The sequence below is a fragment of the Natrix helvetica genome (assembly GCF_964273705.1).
Source record: "Natrix helvetica genome assembly, chromosome: 2".
In the NCBI taxonomy this organism is placed as follows: Eukaryota; Metazoa; Chordata; class Lepidosauria; order Squamata; family Natricidae; genus Natrix; species Natrix helvetica.
This window is the reverse complement of record NC_138552.1, coordinates 26,955,415-26,969,858: the sequence shown is the minus strand read 5'-3', so window position 1 is coordinate 26,969,858 and position 14,444 is coordinate 26,955,415. Positions and strand designations below refer to the sequence as shown.

Here is a 14,444-nt window from a genome sequence, read left to right as displayed (position 1 = left end):
TTAGGCATGCCGGCCACATGACCACGGAGATGTCTTCGGACAGCACTGGCTCTTCGGCTTTGAAACAGAGATAAGGACTGCCATCTAGAGTTGGGAAGGACTAGCACATATGTGAGAAGGGAACCTTTACCTTTATAAGTCTTTTAAATAGGTTTCTTTTCAAATGCCACCCTGAAAGCTTTACATGAGTGTTTATATTCAGGAAGATGTCAGGATGGCCAGGAAAAAATTCACTTCATTAAAGGCAGATCTTGCAAAGACTGAGAGAAGGAAAAAGGCCCTACCACTTTATTGTCCCCCTCCTTGTATGGATCAGGATGAGGGGCATTTCCATCGTTCATGGTTCACTCTATTGATTAGTTGGAAGGAGCCACAATTGGTGCCTTTTCTGCCTGCTCCTCACTTTCTGACTAGAAGAGACTCTTCCCCCAGTCGTTTTCCAAACCCCTTGGAGTACCTAGCACTGCAGGGAAGCATCCGGAAGGCCCTCACCCGTGCTTTAGGGATGCTGATCCTGGGAACCAGAGTCAAGCACAGACCCAAAAAGCTGAGAACTGCGCCAGGCCAGGGAGGAGCTCCTGCTTACGGATCGCCTTGCAGCTCTGCTGACTGAAAGGCTACGGTTTTTCAGATGTCTGGTTTGGTTCTGCAGCCCAACAAGACACAGACTTCAGAGGATAATCAGAACCGTAGAAAAAACAATTACTACCAACCTGCCTTCCATGGAGGACCTGTACACTGCACGAGTCAAAAAGAGGGTCGGGAAAATATTTACAGACCTCTCACATCCTGGACATAAATTGTTTCAACTCCTACCCTCAAAACGATGCTATGGAGCACTGCACAACAAGACAACTAGACACACAAAAAGTCTCCCCCCCCCATGCCATCACTCTGCTAAACAAGTAATTCCCTCACCACTGGCAAACTATTCACTAAGGTTGCATTACTATTAGTCTTCTCATCGTTCCTATCACCCATCTCCTCCCACTTATGGCTGTGGGACTGTAACTTTGTTGCTTGCATCCTTACGATTTATATTGATGTTGTTTCCTGATTGCTTATTTGTACCCTATGACTATCATTCTTTGTTGTACCTTATGACTCTTGAGAACGTATCCTTTCTTTTATGTACCCTGAGCGCAAATGCACCAGAGGCAAATTCCTTGTGTGTCCAATCGCACTTGGCCAATAAAGGATTCTATTTCTATGTCTCTGTGCCCTGACGCCGCTCCCGTCTCCTTCATTCATTTCTTCTCCTCCCACTGCATTTTGCAAACTCCCCGCCCGCTGACGGGAGCCCCGGCTGGCGCTTCCGTCCGTTCCTTCCCTCCCCTCCGGGGGGGCTTTCTCCCTTTAGCGTAGCACGCGGGGACAGGGAAAGGGCGCCTGGTCCCTTTAAGAGCCTTCGCTCGCTCCCCTCACGTGGCCGATCAGCTGACGGGTGACGCTCCCGGGGGAAAGCTGCCTGTTCCTGAAAGCTCTGAGGCGCTGCAGCGGGTGGCGAGCGTCTCTGTCCTGCCGCTCAGCCAGCCGCCTCTTCCGTCTGGCTGCGGGAGGGCGCTTGGCGGCGGCGGAGGCAGCGCGAGGAGCTCCGGCGGGCACAGGCGACAAAGCCCGCTAATCCTTGGCGCGTCCAGCCGGCGAGGTGGAGAGACCTGACGCCCGAGAACTAGCCAAGCAAGCCAGCAGAGAGCGAGCGGCTCCCTCGTTCGGAAGCGCTCGGGGTTTTTGGCGATTCCTCCTATCCTTGCAGGCAGTGAGACGGAGGGGCTCGCCAGCACCGGGGGGGCTGTGGGTCGCTTCTTCAGACGTTTGCAGCCTGCAGCCTGCAGCCTGCAGCCTGCTCTTGTCAACCCCTCCCCGGCGCCCAAATCTAGTTACCCCAGTTCATGGATTATCTGGTAAGTCCCCCGGTGCAAAGTGAATGCAAAAATCTTCCTCCTGCTCCCTATTTAGGGCGAACCTGTTTTCAACCTGCAACTTCCCAATTCCATTGTTTATACCTGTCTATTTTCTGCTTGCTTGTGTGTCCGTCCGTCCGTCCGTCCGTCCAGAGGTCCTCAAGTTCCTCTAGTTAGTATATAGCTTCGTTTGCTTGTCCTTTCAGATTAGATGAAATTTGGCTGTTGATTTTTACAAGTCAGAAATCACCTTTTCCCCCCTCTTTGATGCTGACAAGGGTAGTGGAGAAGAAAGTTTTGCAGTGGTGCTTATGTAAACTCCTGGCTAGAAAATGGAATGCTCCAGGCTCTGAATCTGGTGACTTTCAGAACAATTAAAGCCTTAAATGGACTACTACACTCTCACTCATTGGGTTATTAGGCTTCTAAAGTCCTGAGCCAGGTCACCTAGCTTGGGTTCTAAATGCTTAAATTGAGAGGACGCTTGAATGCATTGCATTGAAACGAGTGTGAACTATTCCGTACTTAAATAATTGGGTATTTAGCAGAAGACATTTAGCAGCCTTTAATGAGAGTTGGCTTATTTGTTAAAATAGAGAGATTGTATCACAGTGGTTTACTTCAAGGTTAGAGGAGTTTAGGGTTTGTGAAAGGCCTGGCAGCTATTAATCTGAATTGCCTTCATGGATGGTGCGAGATCTTGACGCTAATCTATGCCTTAATTAACATTTTAAATGCATAACGCAATGCACAATCTACCTGATTATTGTTAAGAGAAGCACTGTGGTTCATGTTAGCTTTTTCCCATGCTTTTAAACTTGACTTCCTTTTTGCCTTTCAAAATGTATAGGACAACGATTGGGGGTTGTTTGCATGGTCATAAATTACATACCATGAAAAATCATAAAAAGTTACTCTTTTGATGCCCAGTATGGGAAGAGATACAGACTAAAGATACTTTCAGATGAGCTTTTCATTGTGCAATTAGCTTGTCTTGTTTTAAAGGGCTCTAGATGGTTCAGCTATAATCTTCCTGAAGTTTTTTTTTCTGTTGAGATGAAATATGCCTTTATTAGCAGGAAGAAAGTGTTTTATTGATCTATCAGTAAAGATGCTTTTTAGAATAAATGTGGCACCTACACTGGGAACAATATATTACCTAAAATATTTATTTCTAACTAAATTACTTTAAAAAGCAAGACTACTTTTTCAAAAAAGCATAAGACTATTAGAAAAGCAAAGCTTATCTTTTTTATTTTGTTTCAAATGTTTGTGGGGCTAAATTGTATTTGGCCTGTGTGTTGATGGGGAAAATGTTTGCTGTATTGACACTATGTGACATTTAAAAAAAATAGCTTAAAGGACTATTAGTAATTAACTTGACTATTCTGAGAACAGGTATTACTATAACTACATGGGACCTTGGAGGTTTCTGAAGTAATATTTTCAAAATTTGTATCTGGTTGAAGCTAGCTTTTTATTACTTGGAGCAAATATTAAACCTTTTAACTGCTGCAGAATGTAATGGAAAAGTATTCTAGTGTGCAGAATGTGTCTAATTGACTTTGAAATATGTTCTTGTACATGACAAACTTACAAAATGCCCTTTGCTAAGTCTAGCTTGACCTCTTGTCCTTATTTTTGCTTTTTGTTGCATGCAATGTGAAGCAAATTGTGTGTGCTTTTGAATTGCTTGTTTCATGAAAAAGTATTACCTTTGTAGCTGCTTTCATATTACCGTCTACCCCCAACTTTCATTTAATTAACTATTTATTACATAAAGGGGAGATTGGAATATGAAGTCTCTTTTCTTTGAAGTGCCTGGATATTTAGTTTGGGTAGATATTTGCTTTGCAAGGCTTAGAAGCAAGCCAAATTATAGAAGAATAGAGTCTAGAACTCCATTATGAATTTTTGGTTGTATTTCCCCTAGCAAATGGCTTTAGGCTAAGAGAAAGCTGAATTTATGTTCTGAACTCTTGTTGATGTTATTGGCAATGTTTTCTCTAACAGGACCTTTCAGAATTCACTGAATACTTTCTACTTGTATTACTGCATAACAGACAACAGCTAGAGGACAATAAAACTGTTAAGACAGATGCTGGATATATTATTAATATTCAGCCAAAAACAACACTTGGAAAATAATGTAATTGACATTATGATTTTCAGTGTTTTGCACCATTAGGGAGTCAAGTACTCAGTGAAATTTACATGATGCATTGATGATTGTAATGATCTCATGCCCATGCAGAGTTTGTGCTTTTAAGACCAAAGAACAGAAAAGATTAGAAGTGTTATTTGTTTGTATATCACCCTTCTAATACATACTCAAGGAAGTTACTTTTTAAAAAACAAAATAAAAAACATATTATTAATTTCCAGTAATATTAAAATCCCGGCAAAAGAACATGTTTATTTCTTACACATTGGGAGAGCCAAATGAGATCCAGTGCAGATCTCATGAAAGTTCCTTCCATAGGCCAGGGATCAGCAACCTATGGCTCTGGAGCCACATGTGGCTCTTTCATCCCTCTGCTGTGGCTCCCTATCGCTGGTCGGTGCCACAATTTTGAGAGTAGCTTCCGGTTGGGTGGGAGACTTTATGGCAAGGGGTGGGTTTTCCAGTCAGCTCCACAATTGATAGGGCTTTTGGTTAGGACAGGTAGGCAAAAATGGATGCTGCGCTAGGAGGAGACTCTGGTGGGGGAACAGGACTTCCGATTGGCTCCAGAATTGAACAGGGGGCTTCCAGTTTGGCTATTTGAGTATTTAAGGTTGCCAACCCCTGCCATAGGCAGAGAGCTATGGGTTACAAGGAACTAATCTGGTGAACCACGAAGAAGGCCTTGGACAGCAGGAGTGAGTTCCTATGGGCTCCTTTTGCAGATCTTAGCAGCCAGACAAGTTCATAAAAGGACCTGGGCTACAACTCACACAAATACTGCTATAAGAGTCCCCCCCCCCTCTATTCCAGTTGCCCATCATTCCTCCCTGCTTCTTGGTATATATGTACAGTTTTGGGTAACTATTTACTTATTTCTCAAATTTGGGTGCTGCCAATTTAATTTGGCTAATGATGACTTTCAGTAGCTAAAGCACTCATAGCATGAGTAACAATTTAAACAATGAAATCTATGGCAAAATGTAAACATTAAAACATCATTGATAAACAATACCTTAAAATGTGCACATTTGTCTGAAATGGTATAGTGCTGTGATGGCGAACCTATGGCACTCTCAGTGGGAAAACGAGCCATGGCCCTAGTACTGCGCATGCATGCATGCCTTGTGCCAGCCAGCTGATCATCGGGTCTCTGCCATACATGCATTGGGGGGCAGGGCATGTTTGGGGGGGTGCATACATGCATGGGGGGATGGAGGATATACGGGGGTTGGGACGCATGTGCGGGGCTACATGTACATTGCATTTTGGGGGTTTACGCGCATGCACATTTTGGGCACTTGGCCCAAAAAAGGTTAGCCATCACTGGTATAGTGTTTCCTGTCTAAGCATGGGTTTGGACTTAAAGACCTCCAATGTCCCTTCCAACTCTTCTCTTCTCCTCTCCTCTACCCTATCCTATCCTACCCTACTCACATCCTGTTCCTTTCTTAAAGTAATGATGACCCTAAATATAATAATCCCATGACAAATACATGAATGGCACATAATTATTCTAATGCAACCAGTTTATTTTTTCCTTTTAAGGCTCTCTAGGCCAGAAAGAGCAACAATAAAATATAAGACTTGTAATTGTTAATAAAACAATGTATTTTATGTAATTCTATTGCATTTTTATTACACTTACATTTATATAATTATGTAATTGTATTGTATTTTTATTATAGTAACTGTAGGACAGATGTCAGTGGCAATAACCCAGACGTGTGCTAAACGTCAACCATAGCTTGGATTGTTGGATACAACAAATGATAGCACGAAGTCGGACAACTTGGAAATATATGTAAGGGTCCTGATTAGGTAGAAGCAGTCAGTGGCAGGCAGACTTTGTGTTCACTACCAGGGTAATTCTTTAAAATAGGATAAATATACTGTAGATCTTCCTTGCTTCCCTATAGGGAGAGAAACAAAGAACCTTATGGCTCAGGGATTCCACAGAAGCATCTCAACTGCTAAAAATGGGTGTTTTTACACCGTCCCACAGAACTGCAGAGGGCAATGCATCCAAGCTGCCAAGGTGAAAAGCTGTCGAAATATGAGAATTAGAATTCGAGACAGATAAGATACTGGAACATGCCATTGAGAAGAATTCGTAAAATATAAATGTTATGTTAAATCTAAACTGCTTAAACTACTTGAAGTTCAATATCCACCACCACCATCATAAGTATAAGTATAATCTTTATTGTCATTGTACTTAAGTACAATGAAATTGGTTTTAACCTCACTGGTGCAAAATTAAAACAGAAACGAAAAAAGAGAGAAAAAAAAACTAGCGTGTGCATGGAGTGATTGTGGTTGTATTTAAAAGTCTCACAGCACAAGGATAGAAACTATCTTTAAACCTTTTTGTTCGGCTGGCTATACTTTGATGTCTTCTGCCTGATGGTAGAAGTGCAAAGAGACACTGACCAGGGTGTGAATCATCTCTGCGTATCTTCCTTACTCTGCTAAAGCAGCGAGATCTGGCGATGTCATCTAGTGGTGTCAGAGGGTAACCAATGGTTTCTTGTGCCGAATTGATCACTCTCTGTAGTGCCTTCCTGTCCGTAGCTGTTAAACCAGCATACCATACTGTAATGCAATATGTGAGGACACTTTCTATGGTGGGCTGATAGAAAGAGGTCATCAGCCGTTGTTCCACCTGATTTTTTCGCAGGACTCTAAGGAAATCATCTTCCTAGTGTTATTCCCACAGGTATAGCTCTGCTTTTTGGATTGACAAACACCATCTTGCATGATTAGACACAACATATGAATCCAACTGGGCCATTTTCATGTCTGCATTTATTGTGTCTTGTCATCTTTGCTTTGGCCTTCCATGCGGGCACTAGCCATCTGTGTTAAAGTGGAGGGTGATGCAGGGAATGATGATTGATGATACTGATCAAAGATCAATATCCCGGATACTTTGTTTAAAGTGACCCCTGGCATTCTCAAGCCCTTTGTAAAAAAAATTCTCCTGGGAATCTGAGTCCACTGGTTAGACCATTTTCATTCAACCTGGCTAACAAAAATCGAATGCAGTATACAGTATATGACCACAGTTGCGTCCAAAATTTCTGTTGCTAAGCAAGAGAGTTGTTAAGTTTTTGTCCCATGTTACGGCCTTTCTTGCCACAGTTGTTAAATGAATCATTGCAGTTAAAATTAGTAAAATGTTTGTTTAGTGAATCTGCCTTCCCATTGAATTTCCTTGTCAGAAAGTCACAAACAGTGATTGCATAATCCAGGACACTGCAACCATTATAAATACATGCCAGTTGCCAAGTATTTGAAATTTGATTGTATGATCACTGGAGCAGAGGTGGTATTCAGCCGAGTTCTCTTCGGTTCAGGTGAACTAGTAGCGGTGGCGGCTCAAGGCTCCGCCCACCCACCCCAACGTAATGCGTGAGAGTACTGCACAGGTGCAGAAGCACTGCGCGTGTGTGCTCACATTTGCAAACCGTTATGGAAGGTAAGTGAATCCCACCGCTGCACTGCTGCAACAGTTGTAAGAGTGAAAAACAACCATTAGTCCATTTTTTTTCTTTGAACAGTCACTGAACAAATGGTTATAAGTCAGGTACTACTATAGCAAACTATTCCTCAGGATTTTTTGGGGGAAAGTCTCTGATTGCAGGTAAGAAGTGAAGGCTGTCCCGTATTGCTCAGTCTTTGCTACCTTTTGAAAGTCTGTTCATTGGGGGCTAGGTTAGTAGAACATGTATCCATCTCTGGAATACTTTGGACAAATCAAAATGAAGTGAGGTTTTGCCACACACTTCTACTTTTGCAGGCTTTTTACATAATCTTTTAAAACATGTTTATCATGTTTTTTTCCGTGTGTACTGGAAATACGTTCACCTTATAGACTAATGTCCTTACAGGTAACTTTCCTTGCCCTTTGCAATCAGTGCAAAGTGCAAGGAAATTTTCTTAATTTTCTTAATGGACTCAGTCAGTTCATTTCTTGTAGCATTTTAATTAATATGTTTTGCATCAGAGTTCCTTTTTCTTCTATGAAAGAAAATACAGTTTTTTATTCCATTCCACCATTAGCGTTGTGACTTCCATCAGCTCTGTTATGGGGATAGAGCTTAATACAAAACACATTTGTTGTTCCATTTTTCAGCTAAAAACTCTAAAGGTACAAAATTAAAGATGTAATTATGGCTGTTGTACAGTCAGCGATTATGCATCCACAAACTAAAATGTTTCATATACTTGCATCTCTTCCATTACTTCTTCCACAGTAGTTTCAAGGTAGTCTTAGCAGGTGGCAGTGCCTGATAACTTTGACTTAGCTTACGTCAAACTTTGACTCAGCTTGAGTCAAACTCGAATGGGAGACCTCGAGGGAATACTAAGTTTGTAGTATAGACAGAGAATAAAAATCAGAAAAAAACTGGAAGAAGGCAGTGGCAAATCACTTCTATGTTGTTGCCTTGAAAACTACATGGATATATCCATAATGTCTTGAAAGTTGAACTCAATTCAACTCAAAACAGCATTGTAGTATAGATAATGATTTGACATTAACTTTCCTGTTTTATGGCTGATTTGGAAGCAAATACCACCAAGACCTTTATAGATCCTTGAACTGGTTTTGATTGAGACTGTATTCATGCAATATATTAAATTATACTTAACATTAACCATAGTTAATTTAGGGTTAGTTTGACAGTTGATCTTTAAACTATCAACACAACTATTTTGGCAAGAGCCTTTGTTTCTCTATTCCCCAAAACTATTTACTGGTTGATACTTTAGGTTTTTCATTTAGTTTAGAGCCAAAAAGGAGGATCATATTTATTGGTTTATTTTAACAATGCAAGTAGACCTTAACTTACAACCACAACTGAGACCAAAATTTAAGTTAAGTGAGAAATTTGTTAAGCGAGTTTTGCTCCATTTTATGACTTGGCTTGCCACATTTGTTAAATGAATCAGTGCAGTTGTTAAGTTAGTAACACAGTTGTTAAATGAATCTGGTTTCTCCATTGACTTTGCTTGTCAGAATGTTGCAAAGTGAGACCACATGACCTTGGGACACTGCAAGCGTCATCAATGTGAATCAGTTGTCAAGCATCCAAATATAAATGATGTGACCATGGGGATGCTTCAACAGTCATAAGTGTGATAAATAGTCATAAGTCACTTTTTTCAGTGCTATTGTAACTCGAAACGGTCACTAAATGAACTTTGTAAGTTGAGGATTAGCTTTATATACAGCCACTCATCTCCCATCTTGACAATGCAACATGTTTAAAACCAAGAAAAGAAACAACATCAAATATAGCGGTCATCCAAACCAATCATTTGCCTGATTGAAATCTGAATCTTCAGGTTTTGCAACATTTGAGAACCGAGGTGGCACAGTGGTTAGAGTGCAGTACTACAGGCTATTTCAGCTGATTGCTAGCTGCAGTTCGGCTGTTCAAATCTCACCGGCTCAAGGTTGACTCAGCCTTCCACCCTTCAGAGGTGGTAAAATGTGGACCCAGATTGTTTGGGGCAATATGCTGACTCTGTAAACTGCTTAGAGAGGGCTGTAAAAATTACTATGAAGCAGTATATAAGTCTAAGTGCTATTGCTATTTGCTGTTGCCAAAATCGTTACTTATTTAGTGCCAAATCCACTGGCAATCATAGATTAACTATGGTTAATGCCAAATATAGTTTGATGCTTCTAATATCCCCTTTATTTCTCAAAAGAAGTCTATATGTGTTTGTGTACACGTGTGTGTATAAAAAGAGACGCTGTTGCAGGAGCAACTCCTTTTTGGATCACTCTTGTATATTTCCTCATTTTTCAGGGGGGGGGATGGGTAGTGATACCCAAATTAATTGTGAATTTAGGTTCAGACACACCAAACTGTTCTTAAGGTAGGCTAAACTACAATGAGTAAAGTTGGCAGCTTAACTAATATTTGCAATAACGCTCCAGATTCCGATGATGTGATACATCAAAACATTATTTGAATGCATTCTTATAGACCTCTTTTCCTGCAAAATCAGCTTCTCCGTTGCACTAAAAATGTTACAGCCATCGTGATCATTAATACATTGCATGTTAGTGATGTTCTTTTGCTCCTCTTCTAAGTAGTGGATTCAGGAATAGTGGCCACACAGAATTGAGTTCTGCTCATGTTAATGAAACAGCTAGCAATCAAATACAATGTATTTTAAGTGTTGGTTGCCTGGGCTGTGCTTAATTGTCCAAAAGCTGTTTCAAAATCTCTTCGTTGTTCCTATCGGTGAAGTCTTCTTAATCTGGAACCTCAATAGTTAAAAGAATTTGTATATGTGCATCAATGATTCACAGTTCCTGCTATAAGTTTGCCTATGGATGCATTTGTAGATATGTTATGATCAAGGAGACCAAGCAGCAGTTCCAAATTCACATCTTGGGTTTCCTTAGAAACTTATCAGGTATTCCTCAATTAAAACAAAAAGGAGGCTACTGCTGGGAGCCAGGTTTCCCAGAGAGATGCCTTTTGTTTGCTGCTAAGTTTCTCTTGAAAAGCCCAGTTGGAAAACCTTGAATATATTTTGTATTGCAATTTCAGTTTAAGGTTAAACTATAACTAGAGTCAAGAATTTAAAATAGTTACTCATTTTAGAGTGGGGGAGTGGATTGCTAGGAGGAGAATAGTAGGGGACATCGAAGGCATTGGCTTTGTTCTGCAGGCAGTGATGGACCATTCCTACTGTGCTTGTTGGCAGATACTGTATGGAAAAGCATAGCTCCTTTATGCCGACTTCAGTACTTCTCACAAGACATGTTGCTCTTGTGCAGTACTCAATTCATATTCATGCATTTTTTTTTAAAGTCACAGTTGAATCACAAGGAGAGAGACAACCGAAAGACAAAAATTTACTTGAAACACGTGAAAAGTAGGTATTGGATAACTTGTAAGCGATTGTAGATATTTTTTTCAAGATCAGTATCCATCTTGTAAATAGAAGGGAGGGGAGATTTTTGTCTTAATTTTGAAATTCTGCTGTTTTGAATACGTTAACTAAAGGAGATGTATCACTTTTGTCTGAATTACTCAGGACATTAGAATGATATTGACACCTTCTGGATTTGATTTATTTATTCAATTTCTATACCCACTCAATTCAACCAAGTGATTCTGAGTGGCTTACAATTCTAAAATAAAGAAACAGTAAAAACATCCATCAAATAAATACAAACAGCATTGCTGTTCTGAGATTTCATAAAGAGGCAGCCTGATTACATAGCCCCCCCCCCCCCATAGCAATCATTGTTTTGTCCAGTTGGTATCTAGTTCCATACATTCAGCTAGTTTCCCATCATTGGATGACTTGAATGATTTGGACTTGAATGATTTTCTGGAACTTTGGTGGGTAATTCTGATGAAGCCTTGCTGACCTCTGAAAAACTCTTGAGGTCTTGCAGGTTGACACTTTTGACCTTGAATATGTAATATTATTTGCATTAGATAAGACAGAAGGTAACAAACTGCACTATATGCTTCAAGATCCAGAGAGAAACATTTCATCATTTTTAACAGGGATCAGCCATGAAGACAAGACAGCTGCTTGTTCAGTACAAATGCTTAGTACAGTACAATAAGAGCATGTGTGTTTCTAATTGTTATTAAGTACAATTGCAGTTACATTTGTAGTATGTAGGATCTATGAAGGTTAGTTGAAACACATTCTTTATTGCATCTTTATTAAGGGAGGGTTCATAAAGCATGCCTGTGTGTGCTTTTAACTTAGGGGCAGTTATCTATTAATTTAATCTTTTAAATAAATCTTTAACTCTCATATAGAAAATGTTCTTACCTGGTTTCTGAAGGATGGGGAAAAAAAAACAGGCTCCTGCTCATTCCAAAAAAGACAGAGTAGCTGTTAATTCAGAAGCCTATTAATTTCATGACAATATCAATTTTCAGGACAATATCAATTTTGTCCTCCAAAAGGAAGAGCAGGGTCATAATCTTAAGTTCTTCTGGACCATGACTTCTTCTAGAAAAAATAGATGGAACTTAGGACCAGGACAAGTTTTACCTGACTAGATTGAGTACCAATGTGGCTTTACCGTGAACAAGATGGATGGACAGCAATCATATCTGTCATCTCACACTTGGGTTACTGCATTGCACTAAAAGTGTCTGTCCTTGAAGACCATCTGGACACTAAAGCTAGATTATAAATACAGCAGTCCATGTGCTTGCTGGCAAGCCTTCAGAAAGAAAGATAGTTGGTAGTATGATGTGATCTGTAACAAGCAATTAATGTTTATCAAAAGAAGTACAAATAGTAAATTAGGATATGAGTGTGCTTTTCCTTCCTTCGTTAAATAATGGAAAGTTGGGATGTCAGGAGAAACATAAAAGGCAGTTGAAATGCACTGACAAGATGGACCCTTAAAAAGTATGTGCTCAAAAGCAAATGTTGATTGAATTAAAAATGAATAGGGATAGGTTCTTTGGTCCTAGAGAGAATGGATAAAAATCAAATTGCTAAACAAATATATTAAAGAAGTATGAATGGGTTGTAAGGAAGAAGACAAGAAAATTGTGATTGGGTGGAGTTGTGAGAATCCAAATCACAAAGATACAGACCTTTGAAGAATAAAAGATACATTGGTAGAAGGACATGATGAAAACAGGTATGGTTTGCGAGGAGGAAATGCATGGCGAAGAGTTGGTGCTGGTGAAAATTAGATTTAGTTGTATTTCCTTTCCCCCCCCTTACATCCAACCTCTTTAATTTGACTATTTTTTATTAATTTTTTTTGTAATTTTCTTAATATTGCTTATCCTGAGAGGATATATAGGTAGCCCTTAATTTATGATCATAACTGGGATTGGAATTTCTATCATAAGTTAGTGCAGTCCTAAGATAAGATGTCATTTGACTGTAGTGACTTACAATGGCATTCCTGGCGCTCCCTGTTGTATTGTTAGTTGGGTATTCACCCCAATCCAAGCCATTCTGGGCTTGGTGCCACCCACCCTGAACCTCAGTGAGATAAGAGACTGCATTTCCTTTTTGGACTTCTCCCACAAATATTTCCTACATATGGCTAAAGCTGCGCTATCTTTGGAAAGCTTCTCAAAGATAGTGCGGCTTTAGCTATATGGAGCTAATGTTCGCGGAAGATGCTGGGTCCAAAAATGAAGCAGCAAAAGGTGTCTAAAAAGGAGGCAGCAAAAAGGATCCAAAAGGAGACAGCAAAGGCAATGAAAATGTCCAAAAAGGAGGCAGCAAAGACAATGAGGCACATCTGCTTTGGCCAAGATGGCTGGGCGTGGGAAACTGGAAGAGAAGCTGGTTCTTTGGCTGATTGCCATCTATAAGGCTGGGTGAAAGTCAGTGATGGGACGGATAGGCAGGTGGGGAGCTTGAAGTGGTCCTAAGTGTGGGCAGCCTGCCAAGGGCCTGAATTTTGATCATTTGACTGCAGGACCATTGCAATCACCATAATTTTGAGCATGGGCCCTAAGTCTGTTTTTTCAGTTGAATGAATAGTCATAAGTCAAGGACTATCACTGTAGGGAGATGGACATGTACACTGTAACTCAGCATAAGTGAGATAGGCATCCTGCTTTCTTGTTGAGCACAATGAGATTTGAAACTTTGGGGTCAAGAACTCTGAGCTTCTTGACAATTCACTAATCGTAGGCATGTAAGAGATGCTTAAGTGGTATATAGAAATATTCATTCATGAATGAGAAATATTGGTTTTAGACATTTATTATAAAACAGTTTAGCCACAAATCAGTATTCAATGTGATAACGTTTAAAATCTTATTCTAAAATGTTACAGCTTGTTGAAGTATGGGGGATCATGATGGATGAAGATTAACTGAGAATCAAAGAATATAGATTGGTATGGAGTATATGCAGGGGCGGGCTTCAAAAATTGCAACAACGGGTGCTTGGCCCCATTGTTGGCTGGGTGTGGCCAGGGTGAGCATAGCCTAGTTGGCCTGCACCACAGTGGGGGGGGCATTTTTACCCTCCCCAGGCTCCGGAGGTCCTCTGGAGGCCGTAAACAGGCATGTTTCTGGACTTCTGGAACCGCCAGTAGGCCTGTTTCCCCCCCACCCCCTGAGCCTCTGTGCGGGCCCTGCACTTACCTGGCATGATGAATGGGCTGTGTGAAGACTCTTGGGAGGGGTAGGGTGGGAGGGGCAGGAGGGGCCAGCCAGGAGTGGGATTTGGGGCTTCACTGAACCGCACAGAATCTTCACTAGAAATCGCCCAAACCCGTGCGAACCTCCAGCAGCCCACCCCTGAGTATATGCATGGTGATAGTTAACACAGAATTTGGTTATATGCCACAAGGACAAATGTCTAATAAAGTTTTGTTTTATGAGAAGACTCTT

General features: G+C 40.7%; 1 protein-coding gene across 4 annotated transcripts in view; it reads left to right on the top strand.

Annotated features, from left to right (window-relative positions):
• The first annotated feature begins 1,440 nt into the window (after positions 1-1,440).
• The window catches only part of ARL15 (ARF like GTPase 15), a 160,780-nt gene continuing 147,776 nt past the window's right edge, over positions 1,441-14,444 (top strand). For 3 of the 4 annotated variants that reach the window (XR_014174788.1, XM_081945811.1, XM_081945815.1), the window contains exon 1: positions 1,441-1,904. Coding sequence is in view for 3 of the 4 variants with exons in the window: in XM_081945811.1 (XP_081801937.1) it covers positions 1,893-1,904 (12 nt within the window). In the remaining variant the exon portion in view is untranslated. The remainder of the gene's footprint in view (positions 1,905-14,444) is intronic. The other variant, XM_081945814.1, reaches the window with a different exon arrangement.